The sequence below is a fragment of the Prionailurus bengalensis genome, chromosome A2 (genome assembly GCF_016509475.1).
Source record: "Prionailurus bengalensis isolate Pbe53 chromosome A2, Fcat_Pben_1.1_paternal_pri, whole genome shotgun sequence".
Lineage (NCBI taxonomy): Eukaryota > Metazoa > Chordata > Mammalia > Carnivora > Felidae > Prionailurus > Prionailurus bengalensis.
Window position 1 is genome coordinate 41384318 of NC_057348.1, and position 21669 is coordinate 41405986.

A 21669-nucleotide genomic window follows, 5' to 3' on the forward strand; every position below is an offset into this window, starting at 1 on the left:
TCATCTCTGAGACTTCATATTTTATTTATTTGTTTATTTTATTGTCTTTCTGAGACTTCATATTTTATTACTCTCCTGATTTACACATGACACCTCAGAGACACTGGCTTTCATCAATCTCATTCCCATCTCTAAGCCTTTGCCCTTTTGGGGTGTCTTCCCAGAAGGCACTTCTCCCAATTCTTGGCATGATCCTTTGCTTCTTACCATTTAGTTATCTGCCCCAAAGTTACTTCCTTAATGACCCCTTTTATTTTTTCTTTTCTTTTCTTTTCTTTTCTTTTCTTTTCTTTTCTTTTCTCTTCTTTTCTTTTCTCTTTTTTCCTTTCCTTATCTTTAAAAAAATTTTTTTTAAACATTTGTCCATTTTTGAGAGACAGAGAAAGGCAGAGCATGAGAGGGGAGGGGGCAGAGAGAGGGAGACACAGAATCTGAAACAGGCTCCAGGCTCTGAGCCATCAGCACAGAGCCCGACACAGGACTTGAACTCACGAACTGCGAGATCCTGACCTGAGCCAAAGTCAGATGCTCAACCGACTGAGCCACCCAGGCGCCCCTGATGCTTTTTCTTTAAAAACTCTATAAAATATTTTTTTTCATTATGGCTAAAAAAAAATATCTTTTTAACTTCTATGTATTCTGCCTCTCTCTTCTGGAATCTCTATGAGGTCTTTTCAGTTTATCTGCATTCTGTATTTCCCTTCTGCAAGTCCTATGAGGAAAGAACTGTGGCTGCCTTGTTCGCGTGGTTTCCTCAAAGCCCAGGGCAATGCATGGCATGATGTAGGTGTGCCAGAATGCACTTCCCAAAGGTGGCCACAGTTAGATTTTGCATTCCACATGCTCCCCTAGAATCTTGCTACTGTCTCATCAAGCGGTAGAGTCTAATTCCCCTCCCTGTGAATCTAGTTAGCTTGGTGATTCCCTTATAACCAGTGGAATGCTAGAAAGGTGAGGCGTTGTGTTTTCTGAGCCTAGGTGACTCATCTTCCATCTTGCTACCTTGAATATTCACTCTTGAACCCATCAGCTTCTTGTAAGCATTTCAACTCCCCAAAGCCACCATATTGTAAGGAAGCCCAAACTAGTTCACGTAGAGGTATCACATGGAAGGGCCTTGGGGCTGCCAAAGAGACCACAGTGCATAGATAGCTCCCCATTCTTCTGGCTCCTGACTGCAATAATGGGAGACACCCTGAGAGAACACTTAGTCAAGCCTAGCCAAGCCTTTTTCCAATTTCTGACCCATACAACAATGAAATCGAACAAAGTGACTGTTATTTTCTACCATTAACTTTCAGAGTGATTTGTTATGCAACAATAGTTAATGGGAACAGTGGATGTTAAATATTTGATGAATAAATGAATCTTGAAATGAACAAACATGTATGAAGCAGAGTCTGAGGCTATAAAAATAGATAAGAAAAAGGCTCTCTGAGGATCCAGGTAAGATGGCCTTCTGCACAAATAGTTATAATATGCCCTGTTAGATGATACAGTTGGATAAAGAAACCACAAGGGTAATGCAGAAGAAAGAGAAATTAATCTGGCCTGCCTGGCTTGGGGAAGGCTTCCCATTATGAGTAACAAAAAGCTGTACCTTGAGTGATAAAGAGGGGTTCTCTAGGTTGAGAAGAAAAGATATTCCAGACAGAGGAAATTGCAGGAGCAAAAGGCAGGATGAAATGAGAATTTTGTTTCTTTCTCCCTTCTTTTAAAAATTATCAAAAGGCAATGGTATGCAGCCCTGTCCTCTAACTTGATAGTCTTAAAATTTTTTTTAACGTTTATTTATTTTTGAGAGAAAGAGACAGAGCATGAGTGGGAGAGGGGCAGAGAGAGAGGGAGACAGAACTGGAAGCAGGCTCCAGGCTCTGAGCTTTCAGCACAGAGCCCGACGCAGGGCTCAAACTCATGAGCAGCGAGATCATGACCTGAGCTGAAGTCAGGTGCTTAACCAACTGAGCCACCCAGGCGCCCCTCTAACTTGATAGTCTTAAGAGTCAATATTCGTACTTTGAAAGAAAGCATCTGATTTTTCCTATCTTAAACATATTAGCAGAAAAAAAATGCAAAAGTAGTACGTGATGATAATACATGTTTTTATAACAGCACTAATATTTTTATTTTTTCAATTTTCATTGAGAAGTGGGATATAGAACATTGACTGGGCTATTAGGCAAGTGAGTGTGGGATTTATGGGCTTGAGCAAAAAATGCCCTATGACCAAAGAAATGTGGTTTGGGTGATGACACCCAGTAAATAAACATTTACGCTGAGTATGGGTATGAATTAATTAATTTACCCACTTGTAACAAGCAACTGGCTTGAAGTGGATTCCAATGTCCAGCACATTCAAATTCATTAACCAGCTTTCTCCTACCAAAATCATGACACTGACAAAATATTTTAAAGTGGCCTTAACTTTTATAATTCTTAAAAATCAATCTGATTTTTTACATGGTCATCTGCAAAATTTAGCAGATATGGTTTATAAAAACAGCAATTTCTTTAATAACATTTAGGTAAAATTTGTTTAGGAAGTTTAGATAATGGAAAACTCATCTGAGTGTTGTAGAAAACAAATGTCTTTACTCACAATGTTTTTTTGATCTCCACACCCAACGTGGGGCACGAATTCATAACCCCAAGGTTAAGAGTTGCACTCTCTACCAGCTGAGCCAGCCAGGTGTCCCTGCTCACATTTCTTTTTAACCCAGTCTTATTACTCCTAAAGCATCTGAGCAACATGATAAAAAAAGTTAATATTAAAAACGACATCAACAGGTGCTTTTTCTGAGAGTATATATATATAGAAGCCACAGTAGGAGATGCTTCAAACATACTACCTTATTTTTATCTTTGTAACTAGAGTCCACTGAGATAAAGAAATGCGAGAGAAATGGAGCAGGGACAGAGTTGGAAATAATCTTTCCAAAGGAAACTTGGTCCTTTCTTTCTTTGTCAGGACAGGTCAGTATTTTTGTTCAACCTTTGCTAAGAGTATGTGCCAAGCAAAAGTCACCTAACATACTGCCTAACTTTGCAATAAGAATTTCTGCAAAAGGGGCACCTGGGTGGCTCAGTCGGTTAAGCATCCGACTTCAGCTCAGGTCACAATCTTGCGGTTCGTGAGTTCAAGCCCTGCATTGGGTTCTGTGCTAACAGCCTGGAGCTTGGAACCTGCTTCAGATTCTGTGTCTACCTCTCTCTCTCGGCCCTTCCCCAATTAACACTTTGTCTCTCTCTCTCTCTCTCTCTCAAAAAATAAATAAACATTAAAAAATTAAAAAAAAAAAGAATTTCTGGCACAAATAAAGAAACAAGACTCAGAAATTAAATAACCTTTCTAGCCCCACCTAGGTCTTAAGTGAAAGGGCCAAAATCTGACACACGCCTTTCTGATTCTGATGCTTTGCTCTTTCCATGTGTTACAATTAAATCAAGAAACAAATTAAACATAGATTTACCTTCATCCGACACAGTGAATAATGTGTACAGTACTTAGTATGCTGCATGCCCATTAGGCATAAATAATTGATGTAAATACTAATACAAGTACACATTCGGAAACTTAGATGTCCATGGTTAATGGGAGAAGCTCTGTGGGCATGTACTGGTGGTTGGCAGGTGGGATGCAGCAGAGAGGAAGTGATTAGGATGGCTTCCTAAGAGCCCATCCAAAACCAAAAATCTGGATTCCATTAATTCTTCTCTTAACTTCACTGTTAAATAATAGCTTAATCTTCTCATAGGGTATAGGACTTAAGGGGCAAACGTGCCCTTTCCTCTCTCTTAACAGCTGGAAGCATGAGAAAAATGGATGTGTGGATTAGGGAACCCAAATAGGGAAGAGGGCTGCTCTCTATTCTCTGAGATGGTTGTATTTTTACCCAGCTATCTCAATCTCCCCTTTAATTAAAAAGATCTTCTGATGCTCACTTCCTTTGAAGGGAGAGAGATGGCTGTCTACGTGGGAAAGAACTCAGTTCAGGCTCTTTTATTTTCCTGATCATTTGTGAACTTCAGCAAGGACACAATTGGAATGAATATGTAGTTTCCCCTCCTGTCTATGTCATCAACCATTTTGTTCACATGGTGTTTTCCCTGCTCTTTTGCTCTGCTGGATTTTACATATCCTTCAAAACATAGCTCTGGGGGTGCTTCCTCTGAGATGCCTCTCCTTCTATGGAACTGCTCTCCCAATTCCCAAGGCTGAGCTGGCATGTCTTCTCTGTGCTTCTCACTGGCTTCTGTACGCCTCCACTGCAGGCAAGGTGGCAATGTCCAGTTTATCCGTCTTGTCCTGGAGGTGATTCCTAGCAGCACCCCCTTCCTCTTCTCAGTTTACAGAATAAATTATATGGTCACCTTGACCATACAGTCGATCCCAGTGTAACTGATGGCTAAGTTTTGCAAACTCTAAACAGACTGTGTTGTGGGCTCTTTAAGGGCCCTTACTGTTTTGTATTCATCTGTGTATTAGTGCTGAGGGCAGCCCCCACTGCTGAATAAAGATATGACGAGTACCTTCCCTACAGACAGGAAGCAGGAATGTCAATCTTTACTCAACTAATAGCCAAGTCCTGAAAGTGGCAACATCACACATACTAAATAAAAATCTCCTTTGATCTTCTAAATTTACCACTTAGAGATTAATTTGGAACTAATGGTACAGGAGCAAAGAATTACCTGAGATCTTAGCTGTTTGCCCGAGGGTAGATTAACTAAAACCCACTGAGCTTCCATACCCATAGGGTAGTTGTGAAGTAACAGCTGTTTAGATGGTAGCCTTAGGATGAAGGGGAAGATAACAAAATCCAGCTCTTTGGGTGAGAGGGGGTAACTGAAGGCAGACAGACAAGGGAGCAGCATTTTGAACAGTATGAAAAAAAATACAGACTCTCCTGTGATAAGAGAGAGAGGAGCCAAGACATGTGGTTGAATAGGGAAGGGACGGAGACTGAAACTTTGGCAAAGGTATCATTCTTCTTCATCTAAGAGCTTGAAATAAGGGGAAACACCATCTAACAGATTTGCTGAATAGTAACAGAGTTCCTAGACACATCTTTACAAAGCAAGAGTGTGGTGACTAGTAATAGCAGGGGCAGAAATGCCAAGTGGTTCTTGCTCTGACAGAATTATTTTGGTTACTGGCAAAAGTTTTGATTCTGCTTCTAAGTGCTGTCATGGAATTGCTCAATGTTTTACAGAAGGCAAAAGTGGCCTCCTGGGAGCATTTTTGAGCCTTTCAATTTCTTTAAGCTACTCACGAATTCAGGATGAGGTGAGTGTAAGATTGCATGTAAAATTTTGCTTAAAAAAAACGAAAGTATAATTTATATTTATTGTAATTCACTTTTGGTATGCAGTTCGGTGAGTTTTAACAAATCAATGTGGACATGTAACCACTGTCACAGTCAAGACCTGGAATAATTCCCTCACCCCTGAAAGTTCTCCCATGTGCCTAAACAGTCAACCTCTCCATCCGCTCTGGCAACAGTGATCACTGGTTCTTGTCTCTAAAGCCGTGCTTTTTTCAGCAATGTCATATAAATGGATTCATACAGCACATCATGCTCATTGCACTTGAAAGCCAGTTTCTAAATATATGTAAAATGTATGCTAAGAATTGGTTAATACGTTTTAAAAGCATTGTGTGGATTATGGCTATTAATATTTGGAAAAAAAACCCTTTACTATTTTTCTTTAAAAAGCATTTAAACTTCTATAATATTAAATGCTGCCTAGAACATATGAAACAATTTTAATGTGTTTAATTAGAAGTAATGGGCCATTCTTTGACTTTTTTGAATTGAGGCTATTGCAATAAAATATTTACTACTGTAAGTAATAGCATTCAACTGAAAGCCCTATTTTTAAAAATAATTGGTTAATGCATTTTAAGTACCACTAAGTGATACAGAAAAGCTAACCATTCTTTAAAATATGCCAACTGGCTATTTCTTCTTGAATACCATGCCTGCTCGCATTCTCTAGAGTCTTTTCCAATTTTACTTTGCTTAAGGAGAAAAAACATTCTATTTTCACTCCAGTCTTTTTTGAAAATATGTGGATTATAAGCCAATGAATGAATGAATAAAAGAACAGTAAAACACCAACACTTGGTGTAATACCACTGAACACTCAAAGGGGCAGGGCATTTCTGTTTATTCAGAAACTGCTGTTTCCTGCAGGGAGAAAAAGCACAGTAACTTTTCTCAGTACCGGGTGATACAGATACAAAACAAAACAACAAAATAGCAAACAACAACAACTTTGCCCAGTCCCGATGCTAGTAATTTCAAAGGTTAGAATATTTGCATACTAGGAGACTTATGCAGACTTTTACTTAATAAATCGATTCTTTTGTTTCTATCTATCTATCTATCTATCTATCTATCTATCTATCTATCTATTACATATAATTTGTTGTCAAGTTGTTTTCCATACAACACCCTGTGTTCAACCCAACAGGTGCCCTCCTCAATGCCCATCACCCACTTTCCCTCTCCCCCATGCCTGATCGACTCTCAGTTTGTTCTCAGCATTTAAGAGTCTCCTATAGTTTGCCTCCCTCCCCCTTTTAAACTATTTTTTCCCTTCCCCTCCCCCATGGTCTTCTGTTAAGTTTCTCAGTCTCCGCATATAAGTGAAAACATACGGTATCTGTCTTTCTCCGCCTGACTTAATAAATTGATTCTTTATAAATTATGACTGTTAGTCATTTAACAAAGACTGTAAAAACAGGATTCTCTACTCATAGCGTAAATTTCCATCAGCTTCAGAAGTAAGGTGCTCTACCATGTAATGTTATGTACGTTTCAAGACAATTCTATCTAAGGCCATGGTTTCACAGCTACCATGTCATGCTCAGAACACCTAAATTTCTATCTACAGCTCAAGGTTTTCTCCTGAATTCCAGGTTCATTTAGTCAACTTCTGTATGCTCATATATCCAGTTGGGTTTCCAACAAGCAATTCAAACACAAACAATCTAAATAGCACTTGGATTTGCACTGACTTCTGCTCTTTCTGTAATGTTCTCTCTCTCACTGAATAGGTCTACCATGCTCCGTGACGTCTAAGCTGCAAATTTAGGATTCATTCTTGCCTCTCAAGTTTTTGTCAAATGATTAATTTCATCAACAACTCCTATGTCCTGTGGATTTAACCCCTTCTCATACTCAATGCTTCTCTCCATTCTCATTGCCATTTCTTCAGTTCAGGCTAGAATAGTCTCATGTTCAGACTGGTGAATTACTACTAAGGGAGGTTCTTCCCTCAAGTCTTTCTGCCACTCCAATCCATGTTCTGTTGCCACCATTGTGCTTTTTTAAAGAAAATAATCAAAATTAAATTTGATCTTTTAATTCTGCTACTTTGATATTACTCTGTTGTTTCTCAGTGCCTATGGAATAAAGCCCAAACTTCTTGATTTAGCTTACCATCATTCTCAGGAAGATTCCTGCTCACCTCGATAGCCCTATTCTGTTTGCATTCCCCCTTGCCGGACACTTCACACTTGAAGTAAACTGAAGCTACTCAGGTATTTATGCCTTCCTCTGCCTGAAGCATCCTTCTTCAGTGAACTCTAGTCATCTTTCAAGTCTTGCTGTACATATTACATTCTCCAGAAGTCTGCTCAGATCCCTAATTTGGAGATGGAGCCTTCTCTGGTAATCACAGAACATACTGTACTTTACCAATTGAGTTTTACTGCACTTGTATGTTTACCCTGAAAAGCTACCAACAAGAGGATGGACTTCTCTGACAAAAATTAAATATTTAGTTCCTAGCACAGAGTAGGTGCTCAAAATATTTTCCAATGACTGAATGACCACTTGATTTTAAGACCTTAAGAATCACTATTTACATTGTAAGCTCTTGTAATCTATTCAGAACAGCTTTTATAAGACCTCTGCTGGGAAGTAATTCCTTTAGTACCTTAGTTTGAGATGCTCTCTCGACCTTAAAGCAATAACCCTGATTTCTTCAAAGCGATTCTGTAATTTAGTTGTCTCAGTGACTTAGATTCTCATTACTATGCCTGATGCGTTAATTACAAAGCTGTTATTGTGCTGATATAAAACCTTACAAACCAGGTAGAAGATAATTATTCATTGTGTGATTGTGTGATTTACACAGTAGACATATTTATTAATTTTTGCAATTTTTAAGACATATTTAATCCTTAATTTCTTTTCCTGACTTAGACTTTATTTTTTTACATTTATTTTTCTTAATTTGGGCTTTAAATAATAAAGTATATGTATATACTGGCTTAATCAAAAGTGTATTTGCCACCAGCATTTCCTACGCTAGGCTGGAGAAAGCTTTCCTATTTATAAGTTCCTCATGCAGTGACAAACCCAAGTTCATATACAAAAGATAAAGGAAAAGAAAAAAACCTAAAAAACGAATGGATTTACAATCCTGCCATAAATACCCTATCAAAAATTTTGTCTTCTATTTTCAAATGTGTCATTTGTTCCCCCAAATGAGATTTGAATCTCGACGTTTTAAGTCAGAACAGCCAATGATTCAACAACCACAATAAATCTATCATTTAAAGTGCTTCCTCAATTTGGCTTAAGGCTGTGACCAAGTCAAGAGGGACAGACATGGGGCTTTTGCTGCCAAGTGATGGCTGAGGCCCACTCTGATTTCACATGAACTTGGAGAAGATTCAAAAGTGTAACTTGTTCAATAATTGCTTCTAGCAGCGTTTCCCCTAAGCATCAAGGGTCCGACTCATCAGTACTTTTGCTGTCCAAAGAGATAAAAGCAAAATCCAAATAATCAGACCCGGTAGTATGTACTGAATGTTTGAGTCTCCCCAAAATTCATGTGTTAAATCCTAATCCCCAATGTGATGGTATTAAGAGGCTGGGCCTTTGGGAGGTGATTAGGTCATGAGCAGGGAGCCCTCCTGGATGAGATTAATGCCCTTATGAGACCCCCCAGAGAGCTCTCTTGCTCTCTGTCTGTCATGTGAGGATGTAAGGAGAAGACTGCCATCTGAAACCGAGAAGAAGCCCCTTATCAGAACTTGACCAAGCTGGCACCCTGATCTTGGATGAGCACACCCAGAGCTGTGAGAAATACATTTCTGTTGTTTATAAGCCATCTGGTTTACAGTATTGTGTTATAAAAGCTCAAACTAAGATACTTGGGAGGGACTGCAACACTATGGACCCTCTTCATAAACATGTTTCCTCTTTTTAACCCTATTTTTACATCTAAAAGTTTTCTTATTCACAAAAGAGATGTTACAAATACTTAAAACAAAGTGGAGGGTCAGTAGTCCTGAAATGGATAGAAGTAACACTGATGAACATGATACATTGTTAGAGTAAATCGTTTTCCTCTTTCTACTTAAAACATAATGCCAGTTTGAAAAAAACCCAAACAACTAAAACAAACAAACAAAAAACCATAATCCCAAATTCTCATTGGATACAGGCCTGCCAAAAGAAAAAAAAAATCCATATTCCCCAATCTCCCTTGCATTTCAGTTTGGTCAGCTAACTAATTTCTGCCCAATAAGGCATAAAGGAAATAACCATATGGAACTTCTGAGACGTTCCTAAAAAGAGGAAGCAGTGTACCCTGATTTCTACCTGCCTCCTTCCTGTCACTGGGAGATGACATTGAGGAGCTAAAGCCATGGCAACCATCTTGGTTCAGGATGTGAAGACAGTAAAGCAAGATAAAAGAGGTCTGTGTTTTGGACAACTGTGGATTCCAGACAGTCCCAACTGCCTACCTTGAGAGATATCAACCAGCCAACGAATCACCCAACCAAAAGGCTTCTGTCTTTCTTAGTCACTGTTACTTTCAACATCTTATTTGTAAAATATCCTTATTCTTACCAATTAGTATATCTGCAAATATCAGACATTATGCTAAATGCTAGCTGTATAGTAACTATGCAACATAGGAATTATTATCTCTTTTGTGAGTGAGGAAATTAAGATTCAAAGGTGTTACATAATAGATCTAATGACACCAAGGTAGTAAGGAGCCGAGTCAGAAGTCCCAGATCAGATTCTGGAATTTATACTCTCTTTTCCTGTATTACCCCATTACTCTATAATGTGGGAGTAAATCCCTCTTTGTGTGCCTCTTGCTAAAACTCTTAATCTTCTTATCCTCTTTTGAAATTAAGATTAAAAACCTCTGCCTACTATAGGCACTACTGCGAGGACAAGTGGGTTTATTATTGTGTAAAACACTGAAATCCTTGGGACTTAACTACTATTTAATTTATGTACACAGTTAACACTATTTAAAACTTTTTTAACATGAAAAGTCAGCAGTTACATGAGAAGACCTAACTTCCAGTACAGACACAATTAACTAATTTGTGCCACAAGCCTTTACTTGTTTCAACTGGTTGACAAAATTAAACTCCAAATCACTAATTAACTTCCTATTCCAGAAATCCATTCTGTGAGGCCCAGCATTTAGCTGGATTGTGTTTAATCACTCAGTTCACAATTTTGCCTTGTCATCCTGCTGTGGCTCGTTTTTAATGGAAGTGTCTCCCACTAAATACTGGAGGAATTGCAGATTGTATTATCATACCAACTCACAAAAATACCTCGGTGTCTTGGTAATATAAAAGCAGTTCAACTTGGTGGTCGGCAATAAGACTTTGTAATTAAAAAAAAAAATTAATCCATATTTTTTTGACCTAATGTTTTATTGTTTGTTTTCCCTCATCTCCAAAAGAGTAATCTGGATTCCATGGCTTCAAAGGCTGAGATGGCCTCTAAAATTCTGGGCTCCTTATACAAAATGTGACATTGAAAATACTTAGTGGTTATATCTAGAGTCAGGGATTAAAATCTTGGCTTATGTGACTTTAGGCAAATTGTATTATCTAAGTTTTATTTTCCCCATTAGTAAAATGGAGATGATAATATGATCTATACATCACAGAGTTGCAGAGATGTTTAAAAAAGATAATGCACACAGAGCTCTATATTAGTTTCCTCTTGCCTTTTTTTTTATTTATTAATTTACTTTTGAGAGAGAGAGCCAGCTTGAGCAGGGGAGGAACACAGAGACAGGGAGAGACAGAGAATTCCAAGCAGGCTCCACACTGACCGTGCACAGCCTGATGTGGGGCTCAAACCCATGAACTGCAAAATCATGACATAAGCCAAAACCAAGAGTTGGACGCTTAACTGACTGAGCCACCCAGGTGCCCTAATTTCCTCTTGCTTCTATAATAAATTACTACAAATTTAGTAATTTGGCTTAAACAGCACAAATTTATTACAACATAGTTCTGGAAGTCAGAGGTCCAGTATGGGTCTTGCTGGCCCCAAATCAAGGTATTATCAGGGCTGCGTTCCTTGGGAAGGTTGAGAATTACTAAACGCTCCTTCATGTTGTTGTCAGAATTCAGTTTGTTGTGGCTATGGGACTAAGGTCCCTGTTTTCTTACTGGCTGTCAACTGAGGGCTGTTCCCATCTTAGAGAGTACGGCAAATTTATTTGCTCATGGCTCCCTTCCACCATCTTCCAAACCAAAAATACCAACTGAAGTCCCTCTGAAGTGTGAAATCTCTCCTGCCTTATCTTTGATTATCATATGTTTCTGACAAACTCTTTTGCCTTCCTCTTCCTCTTACAAGTATTCAGGTGATTACTTTGAACCTACACACATAATCCAGGATAAACTTCAAATTTTAAAGTCATCTGCTTACCAACCTTTATTCTATCTTCAACTTTAATTACCTTTGGTCATCTATGTAACACAATCATAGGTTTACAGGAAAAGGACACGGACATCTTTGGGGTCAATATTCTACCTATCACAAGCTCTGAGCATAATACCTGGCATGCAGTTAAGTACTCAATAAATAATAATAATAGCCAATACTTACACTTACTCACTGACAGGTAATGACCTAAGTGCTGTATAGATATTTATGTATTTCATCTAGCTAACAAGCCTCATAACATACTAATTATCATCTTCATTAAAAATGAGAAAATGAGACACCAAATGGAAAGCTTTACACTGAGGAAGTAAAAGGCTGAATGAAGATTTGAACCTGGGCAGTCAGTCCGCTCTATAAGTGATACCTTTAAGTCTCATTCTTCCTCTTCATTATTACAATAGTCAGGAAACCAAGCAAGCCTTTGTCTAAACTAAAACCAGGAATGAGAAGTTATTTCAATACAGGGAAATGGCAATATTGGTATTTATTTGGCATATGCTCTCATTATGTCTTGTCTACTTTGTCCTGGGATGTTGGCTCATCTGAGTCTAGGACAGACCTTTCATCATTCTACTTTTGAGTCTTACCAGGTGACTGAGGAGAAAATCCTTGATAAAATAAGGTATTCTATGTAGGAAGAAGCTAGATGATATATCCAACCCCTTTCTGATTTCAAAAATTGATTACTATCTTCATGAAAGTATTACAGACTCGGGGCGCCTGGGTGGCTCGGTCGGTTAAGCGTCCGACTTCACTCAGGTCATGATCTCGCGGTCCGTGAGTTCAAGCTCCGCGTCGGGCTCTGTGCTGACAGCTCAGAGCCTGGAGCCTGTTTCAGATTTTGTGTCTCTCTCTCTCTGACCCTCCCCCGTTCATGCTCTGTCTCTGTCTCAAAAATAAATAAACGTTAAAAAAAATTTTTAAAATAAAAAAAAGAAAGTATTACAGGCTCAAAGTTACCACTGTCTTGGTTCTTCAACACCTCATATTCTACTGAAATGCTGCTGCTTCTCATTTCATACTAAGAATCCACTTTGACATCACTATGGAAAGTAAGAAGAGTACATCACCATTATTTCGGACAATAAAATACCTTTCATTCTCCTGCACGATCACATCTCCTCTCTTCCATGAACGGAGTGCTTTGGGAGAGGCTCTAGGTTTACAATCCAAGCTGACCATGCTGCCCACTTGCACTTGAAGCAACTTTTTCATTGGAGTCTTTGAAAAATCGGGAGCAGAAGCTGAAAGGGAAGCAAGAGAGAATGAAAATTTACTTTTAATTTAACATTTTAAAATACCTGTAGGTTCAAAGGTTGACTTCATAATGACTTTTATTTATTTTTTAATTTAAATTTTAGTTGGGTTAACATACATTCTAATATTGGTTACAACTACTTAAAATTTTTCTTTAAGGTGGATTTATTTTTTAGAGAGAGACAGAGTGTGAGCAGGGGAGGGTCAAAGAGAGAGAGAGAGAGAGAGAGAGAGAGAGAATCCAAAGCAGGCTCCAGGGTCTGAGCTGTCAGCACAGAGCCAGGCAAGGGGCTGGAACTCCCGAATCGCAAGGTCATGGCCCGAGGCAAAGTCAGATGCTCAACCAACTGAGTCACCCAGGCGCATGGGTTATAACTACATTCAAAGTTTCCTGGCACACAGATGTCAGTACTTGATTTACTTAATTGAGTGGGCACCACTCACAGGATTTCAAAGCTCAAAAAGTAATTCCTATCATTGTATGTTCCTAGAAGTTCTAAATCTTGGGATAATTTTTATGTAGAAATTTCTAAACTTCACCATTAAGTTTTAAAATAGCTCAATCATGAGCGTATCAAAATGAAAAACATTTATCACAGAAAGTTAGTTCCATGCAGACAACAATAGGCTCATTGTCCCTTGTGATCTCTAAGACCCAGCATGTGGCACAGTGCCTGGCACTTAGGTGCTCAGTAAATGTTTTTAGAAGGAAGGCTGAGTATACTGAATTATTATCGTCTTGCATAAAACTGATCAACATCCATTATAAAATTTTCATATGCTTATGTTTAACTTCTGAGTTGGAGAAATCTATAATCTGCATTATTTTTTTTAAAATATTTTTAACATTTATTTATTTTTGAGACAGAGACAGAGCATGAATGGGGGGAGGGCCAGAGAGAGAGGGGGACACAGAATCTGAAGCAGGCTCCAGGCTCTGAGCTGTCAGCACAGAGCCTGATGTGGGGCTCGAACTCACGGACCATGAGATCGTGACCTGAGCGAAGTCGGACGCTCAACCGACTGAGCCACCCAGGCGCCCCTATAATCTGCATTATTATATTAATGTTCGAGTATCACATTAAATATGATAACATGTAGAGAACATTATGTCTGCTGATAACGAACAGAATGTTGATCCCGAAACAACACCTGAACGTTCAAGATACATAATAATGTATCTTTGAATGAAATGATAGGTTAATCAGCAAATCAGTCTTTTATTGCAAATGTAGAAAAAGTTAACTAAACATAGTGCATTTCTCCTAATGTCTAATACTCTGCCTTATAGCAAACCCAAGTGAATATAATTTATTTTTCTCATAAGTGGAGATCATATAGTGAATTATATTGTGTGATTCTATATAAGAGTGTGGCTAAAGAAGATACGTTATCAAGGGGTTGTTGGCCTTAAAAATTAAGATCTTAAAAGGACACTTTTGACTAAAAGTATTTTTCCCATACAAAAGCCTCATATAGCATTTTGGGTAGGAAATCATCCATTTTAAGATGAATAAACTATCACTCATAAGGCTAATTTAATACAAGAGATAGTAGTGCTTCAACTTAAGACTGTGTACAAATTCTACTCTCTTTTTGTTATAATACCCCACCTTCCCTGTCATGGATAACAGTAGCCAGATTTTCAGCTGATGATCTGTCCTTCCCAGACATCAGGCCTCCTACGCAGAGAATGCATTTCTAACCACCAGGCATGAAGGATGAGAGAACTGCTTCCAGTAATGTCAGTGCGGCACCTGACATTTTGGGCTGAATAATTATTTGTTGTGAGAGGCTGTCATGAGCGCTGTAGGATATTTACATTGTAGGATTATTTGTGGGTAGCCTTTCTGGCCTAAACTCACAAGATGCCCGTAACACACACTGGTTCCCTTTTCCCCTATGTATCACCAACACTGTGACAACCAAAAATGTCTCCTGACATTTCCAAAGATTTCCTGGGGGCAAAATCATCCCCAGCTAAGGACTGCTGAGTTAGCAGGTGCTTACAACCTTTGGGCCATGTTGGATCGGACCAGCCATGGGTATGTGGCCCAAATCAGGTACACAAGGCCAATGACATGTGGGACTGTGACTTCTATGTGAGCAATTCAGAAAGCCATGTATTTTCCACTGTATTGACTGTGCTCCTGGAAACTGAATGTGTTGGGGAACACCATATAGAGCCTGATGATGGTGATGATGCTTGAGTCCTGCCAGGATCAAATTCTGTTCAGATCCAAATCTGTATTTTAATTACATGTAGCGATAAATTTCCCTTCTACTTTCTCTCTTATTTATGTCATAACTATGCTATGCCCTGACAATTTTTTGGTTGATTTTCAGGGATTTGCAACTTACAAAGTGTTTTTCTGGATAACTGCCCTAAACACAATATAACATATAACATTTTCTGTCTTTTCATATACTTAAAGTGCCAGAAGAAAATAATTCAGAATCTCAAATGGTTGAGCCTTTTAAATGAAAACTTCAGTATGCCCAGTGTTTGGGGCTTCTAGCAGGGTTATTCAAACCAAAGGCAGCTCCTTTTGGAACAACATATGATTGTTTTGAATTCCAGTATTTACTTTTCTGGCCCAGTAACAACAACAGCAACAACAACAAAACGCACCAAATTTACTTATTCTCTTAAAAGGCATTGCTCCATTTAAAATATTAGAGTTGCATAAGGATGTCTTAGGTTGACACGGTTCCTTCCTGTTGCCCTACTTTAACTTTTGAGGCTTAGTCCACCTACAACTGTGGCTTTCCTTTAGAAATCATTAAAGTATATTCTCTGGTTAAAACCCCTGAATGATATTATAACAATAGGAATGTAATATGAGAAGTAAATACTTCTTATTCTAGCAAAAAGGGAGGATTTAAGAAAAAAATAGGCCAAGAGAAGCTTAGTCTTACCTATAACCTTAAGTTCAGCACTGGAATAGATGAGCCCATGTTTGTTTTCTGCTATGCACTGGAACATGCCAGAATCAGTCACATTTAGGTTTGATATTGTAAGGGCACCATTTTCTATCTGTATTCTCTCCTAGGTGATAACAAAAATGTCTTGCATATAAATGTATACATCATTTGAAAAGAAAAATGAAAACCACTATTATTGCAGTCATACACAAACCTCCTTCATTTTTCCTCAGAGGATTGTGCAATCTGACTTGAAATTTTAACTTTTCCTTATTTAAAAATTTGTGACTGATTTAACATAACAGCCACACAGTTGTAATACTAATAAACACCCTTCAGTCCAAATGTCTATTGGTAAAATAAATAACAAAGAAAGAGGTACAATATTGCAGCCATTTTATTTTTCCCCGTGGCTAAAGTTGCAGACTTTAAAAAATGTATCATGTTTCCATGCCGTCAACTGGAAAGGTTTTCACCATTTTTTTAATCACACAAATCAAACACATTATACATTCTGTGCATTAAAAAGAGTTCCGGGAAACACATTTATTAAGGGTTTTTAGGTAGTATGACAGGTTATATATAGAAATTGGAAGGAATATAATTGACATAGTACACAATTTTTTAAAAGAACAAAAATTACATGGCTTAAGAAAGAAAGTGATTGAGAAAATAAGTATGCATGTAAGAAGGTAACCACATAACAATTATTCTCCAGAGGCCATACCAGGTTGTCAGACAGGGAAAAGCAAATTATATTCCACGTTTGATCGAAGTAAGGCCTTCCCTAATTTCAAAAGCAAAAAACAAAACAAAACAAAACAAACAAACAAACAAAAAAACTATACCATAGTTAGACTAAATTCACAAAATCACCTTTTCCCAATGATATTCAATGTTGAAAATATTTTCTTCTTGGCAGATTGGGTACTTGATTTTATATTTTATCCCCTTTGACACTTCTTAAGGTGTGAATGAATGCTTGCAAACTCGAGTCTACTTTGGCACTAGGTACGAGGAAGGCATTTATTTAATGTCAAATGAAGAGAGTGAGGATTAACCGGGCTCATTACCTTACCTCGAGCACAAGGGCTTCTCCATTTTTCAACCATCGGTAGGAAGGTTTGGGCTTACCACTTGCCCGGCATTCCCAAAAAAGACTGTCCTCCACTGCTATTTCTACATCTCTTATGAGCTGAACCCAATGAGGCTTTGCTGCAATGAGAGAAAAAAAAAATCAGACCACCCAGCAAGTAAAAAATAAATGCTTTACACAAATGGATATAAACACTGTGAGCAACGGATTAATGTGAGCATAGTGGCTAAAATTACATTTAATTCCCTATTTACTAAGTGGATATGGGAAATGTTTCTAGATTTGAGGATGGATGATGCAATCTGTCACTTCCTAAGCCAAACCCATTATGTTTTCTCTGTTTTCAAAATTCTGGGCACCGTATTCTATTTCCTCAGATGGGTTATTAGCAGTAGATGGTAATGCAGGTACACAAAACATACTCCTTTCCAAGTGCATTTGTGAATCATGAGGTCACAATTGATGACAACTTAATACATGAATGACAGCAGATACTAGTCTTAATTATACACTAAGAATTAACATCCGTAGAAGAGAAACTTCTATAGCTGAGGAAAAAAATACGTTCTTCAAATTAGAAATAACTTTTAATTAAATACAAACCGATGAACATCTTATGAACCTCTGTGTGAATTAAAATGAAAGCAGGGAAAGATGGATAAATCGGTTCAATTTGAATCATATGACTTATTATGAAAAAGAAGGTGCTCGTGCAACCTTAAATTATGTATGCAAATCAGCAGCATCAAATGGATTTATCATTTTCTGTTACATTTTAGAACATATTTGGAAAATTCTCTCTACAGATGAAAGCAACATACCAGTTAAAACTAAAGCCTCTCAATATACACAATCTATTCAGCCAAGTCTCAGTTTGCATCTTAGACCCAAAACTGGGAGGTGAGATGTCTTACTGGTTTCACATTGCATTATGTATGTGATGTCTACAATGTGATTCACATGTGCATTCTCCATATGGAGAAACAGTGTATCTATTTCTATTTAATTGTAACCATGGGAAGATTTGTCTTTGCATTTGTATCTCATAAAATTGCTTTTTTTTAATCAAAGAAATTGAAATGAAAATACAGCTATTTAGCTCTTAGAGAAAACATACTGGTCTGCATTTTACCTTATTATTATTATTATTATTATTATTATTATTATTAAATAAATGACTTTCCCAGTCTGAAGTGTAGTTCAGTGCAAAATCACTTCACTCTATTTATACTAAAGCATATTTTTCTTCTTTCAGGAATTACAAGCATTTTTTGGGATAAGACCACAAAGAGACTCATACATGAGCCCTTGACTGAGATTCAAGTTTCTAGCAAAAAAACTGCACTGGCTTCTCAATACTACTGTTTTTCTTCTCCAAATGGGAGGATAATTTGCTGGACTGAAGCCAATTCTGAGATTACAACTGCCATGTTAATGGTGATTTCCCCCCTTATTCTATCATATTAAATCCAAATATTCTATCCGGCCATTTTTTACATGAAATATTAGAGTGGATAACCAGAGAACTTCATGGCACGGATTGAATACACTACTCTTAAGCCAGAAGTGTAGAGTAACTTTCATCAAACACCCCATCTCACTAATTTCTGATATATTTCTTAGGAATATATCATATTACCTACCCAATGGACTACAGCAGGATTCTACCTTCTCTAGTCAGTAGAGTGGATGATGTTTGTTGTCTGGTGTGCATCTATTTCCTCCTTTCTTTATTTATAAAATAACCCCCATTTCTCACTGAACTATCCTCTCTTCCATTGCCTCACACTGTCCATAAAATTCAGGAATATCTGACCATATTCCCTGTTCCAAACAGAGGCCCTTAAGTTGTTTTAAGCCAATTCTCCTTGCTAAGGATTGGTTGAGGAATGAACTTTCGGGCAATGAGATTTGAAACCAGATTTGCACAATGTTCTGGAGACAGTAAGGATGAACAAGATTGATGCTGTGGTTACTGCGGGCAAACACTGTGTGACTATACTGGAGAGCAACATGCAGAGAAAGGGAAAAGACAGAGAAGAGCAGAAACAAATCATAGAGAAACTGACCAAGGGCCTGATTATATGGTACATGAATACTAGCTTAGCTTTGGATTTCTTGCCCCATGAGGCATATAATTGTTTATTTAGGTAGGGCTGCTGTTCCAGATAGCTCAAACATTGCTGCTGAAACATTACGACAGTTGGAATATTCGAGTTTTCTTTTTTTTTAATGTTTATTTATTTATTGTGTGTGTGTGTGTGTGAGAGAGAGAGAGAGAGAGAGAGAGAGAGAGAGAGAGAGGAAGGGCAGAGAGAGAGAGAGAGAGAGAGAGAGAGAGAGAGAGAGAGGGAGAGAGTGAATCCCAAGCAGGTTCCCTGCTGTCAGCACAGAGCCCCTTGTGGGACTCAAACTCATGAACCAGGAGATCACGACCTAAGCTGAAACCAAGAGTCAGATGCTCAACTGACTGAGCCACGCAGGTGTTCTGATTTTGTGTTTTCTTGTAATGGTCACCTCTTACCCTGGGTCAGGTAATGGTTTCTCATAAAGGAGTAAGTAAGCTTCTCCTTTGAAGCTCTCTTCTATGAGAAAAAAGGACTTTCTGTGAGTGATCTGTACAGCCCCATGGCTTAAGTGTTCACCAACCCACCTTTACATCATCCCACCAGCATGTAGACCTTGACACCTGGGTAACATTAACTTGGTCCTGTGCATTCTAATCTAATCACATAACAAGAGTTACAACACAGAATGACTCAGAATATTAAACCAGGCCTCCATGTTGTTTCTGACAGATCCCAAAATGTTAAAATGGTTGAATAGGTGTCAGTCTACTCAGAGACAATGCAAATTTTTATGAGGGAGATCAGAAAAAGCCCTCTAATTTTAATATTTGTCTTTGCAAACATTTTCCTCCCTGAAACATTTACGTGTATAGCCTGTTTCCATTGCCACTTTCTAAGATAAAAAGAATACAATGCAATTTGCCTTTCACACAAGTGGTCAATTCCCACTAGTTTTACCATGTTTCTGATGATTAAATTCAAGTATATATTCATTGACCATACATCTTTACATAAATTACATAAACTACAGGACATTTTATAAAATCATATATTTATACTTTCTAAATCATGCTTTCATCAAAAAAACCTAATGTATTTTGTAATAAAAAAGATTTGAAAACAAATTTTGGAAAAAAAAAGATAATTTAATTTTCCTACCAACAGACTCTAAATTAAGGTAATGCTATAATCCTTTCCTTACCCCAACCAAACAGTATATCAAATAAATGTCATTATGAATTAAAGGCGGCAAACAGCACAGTTACATTATTGGAAGGGATAGGAAAACACTGAAGAACTCAAGAGTCTGAGTTCATGTGGTTTGTCAAATGCAGTAATTGCAAGTTTTCACCATCAACAGTTTCTTTCTCCTTAGTGAAGATCAGAAAGATACAAAATCACATTTTCTAGGGGAGAGGACAGATACAGAGGAGATCGCTCCTTGATATGATTCAATGCATAAAACATTACTCATAGAAAAAAAGGATAATATTTCACTACTGTAGGAATCATTTTAAAATGCAAAAAGAAGACAATCACGCTTCTGATTTCACGGCAAAATGTTACTGTTTTTAATTCCTCCTATGACAAATATTTATCGCCATTTAACAAAATGCAGGACTGAACAAGTGGACATTGGGATTCTGCCATAATTTCCCACCGCGCAACAACATTTGATAGAACAAAAGCTAAAAATCCAATTAGCCCAAAGTAGAACCTCACCATAGTAAGTGAGACGCCCTCTGGCGACATTTCTTCCTCGTGAATTCTCAGCAACGCATTCATAGGAACCGGTATCTTCCTGTTGGAAGTTGGGGATTTCAAGCACACCATTGAATTTCCTCAGTTTAATTTTACTGGAAAAGGGCAGTCCATCACTTCTCCTCCAATTAATCTGAGGTACAGGACTAAGAAGAAAATTGTCAAGTTATTTGCTATTTTATTCTTATTAAAAAAATTTTTTTTTAATGTTTGTTATTGAGAGACAGAGAGAGATAGAGCATGAGCAGGGGAGGGGCAGAGAGAGGAGACACAGAATCCCAAGGAGGCTCCAGGCTCTGAGCTGTCAGCACAGAGTCCGACGCAGGGCTCCAACTCACAAACCGTGAGATCATGACCTGAGCAGAAGTCGGACGCTTAACCAACTGAGCCACCCAGGCGCCCCATTATTTGCTACTTTAAACAGATATCTGGATGCATGTTAGGCTTGACAAAATAAAGCTTTTGTTAGGATGGAGCAAAAAGGCACCCGTTTTCAAATGCAGAACATCTCCAATTGTTAATCACATATACCTGATACAAGGCTTAATCTCAGTTGCTATTTTAATAAAATAAATTCTGCATTTTCTTGAGTTAAATCATGATTTAGAGAAAAAGCTGAACACATATCCATTGTATTAAAATACAACAAATGAACAAGCAAAAGAAAAATAACACCAATCTAGTTCATGAAATTAGGCAGACATAGTCATTGTCTGCAAATTGCCTTTATGGTTTCAGCCTAAATTATATATGTGCATTCTCCTTATATTTTATTTTTCCTTTGCTTCTAAATGAAAGAAAATTTTAGGAAATAAATAAGGAA

At 37.8% G+C, this 21669-nt stretch overlaps 1 protein-coding gene across 1 annotated transcript in view; it reads right to left on the reverse strand.

Annotated features, from left to right (window-relative positions):
* Nucleotides 1–21669, reverse strand: part of CNTN3 (contactin 3) — a 247416-nt gene that overhangs the window by 76393 nt on the left and 149354 nt on the right. The window contains exons 7-10 of the mRNA XM_043587946.1: nucleotides 20808–20992; nucleotides 16999–17135; nucleotides 15915–16044; nucleotides 12832–12982 (exon numbers count right to left, since the gene is read on the reverse strand). Of these exons, the coding sequence (XP_043443881.1) occupies nucleotides 12832–12982; nucleotides 15915–16044; nucleotides 16999–17135; nucleotides 20808–20992 (603 nt within the window). The remainder of the gene's footprint in view (nucleotides 1–12831; nucleotides 12983–15914; nucleotides 16045–16998; nucleotides 17136–20807; nucleotides 20993–21669) is intronic.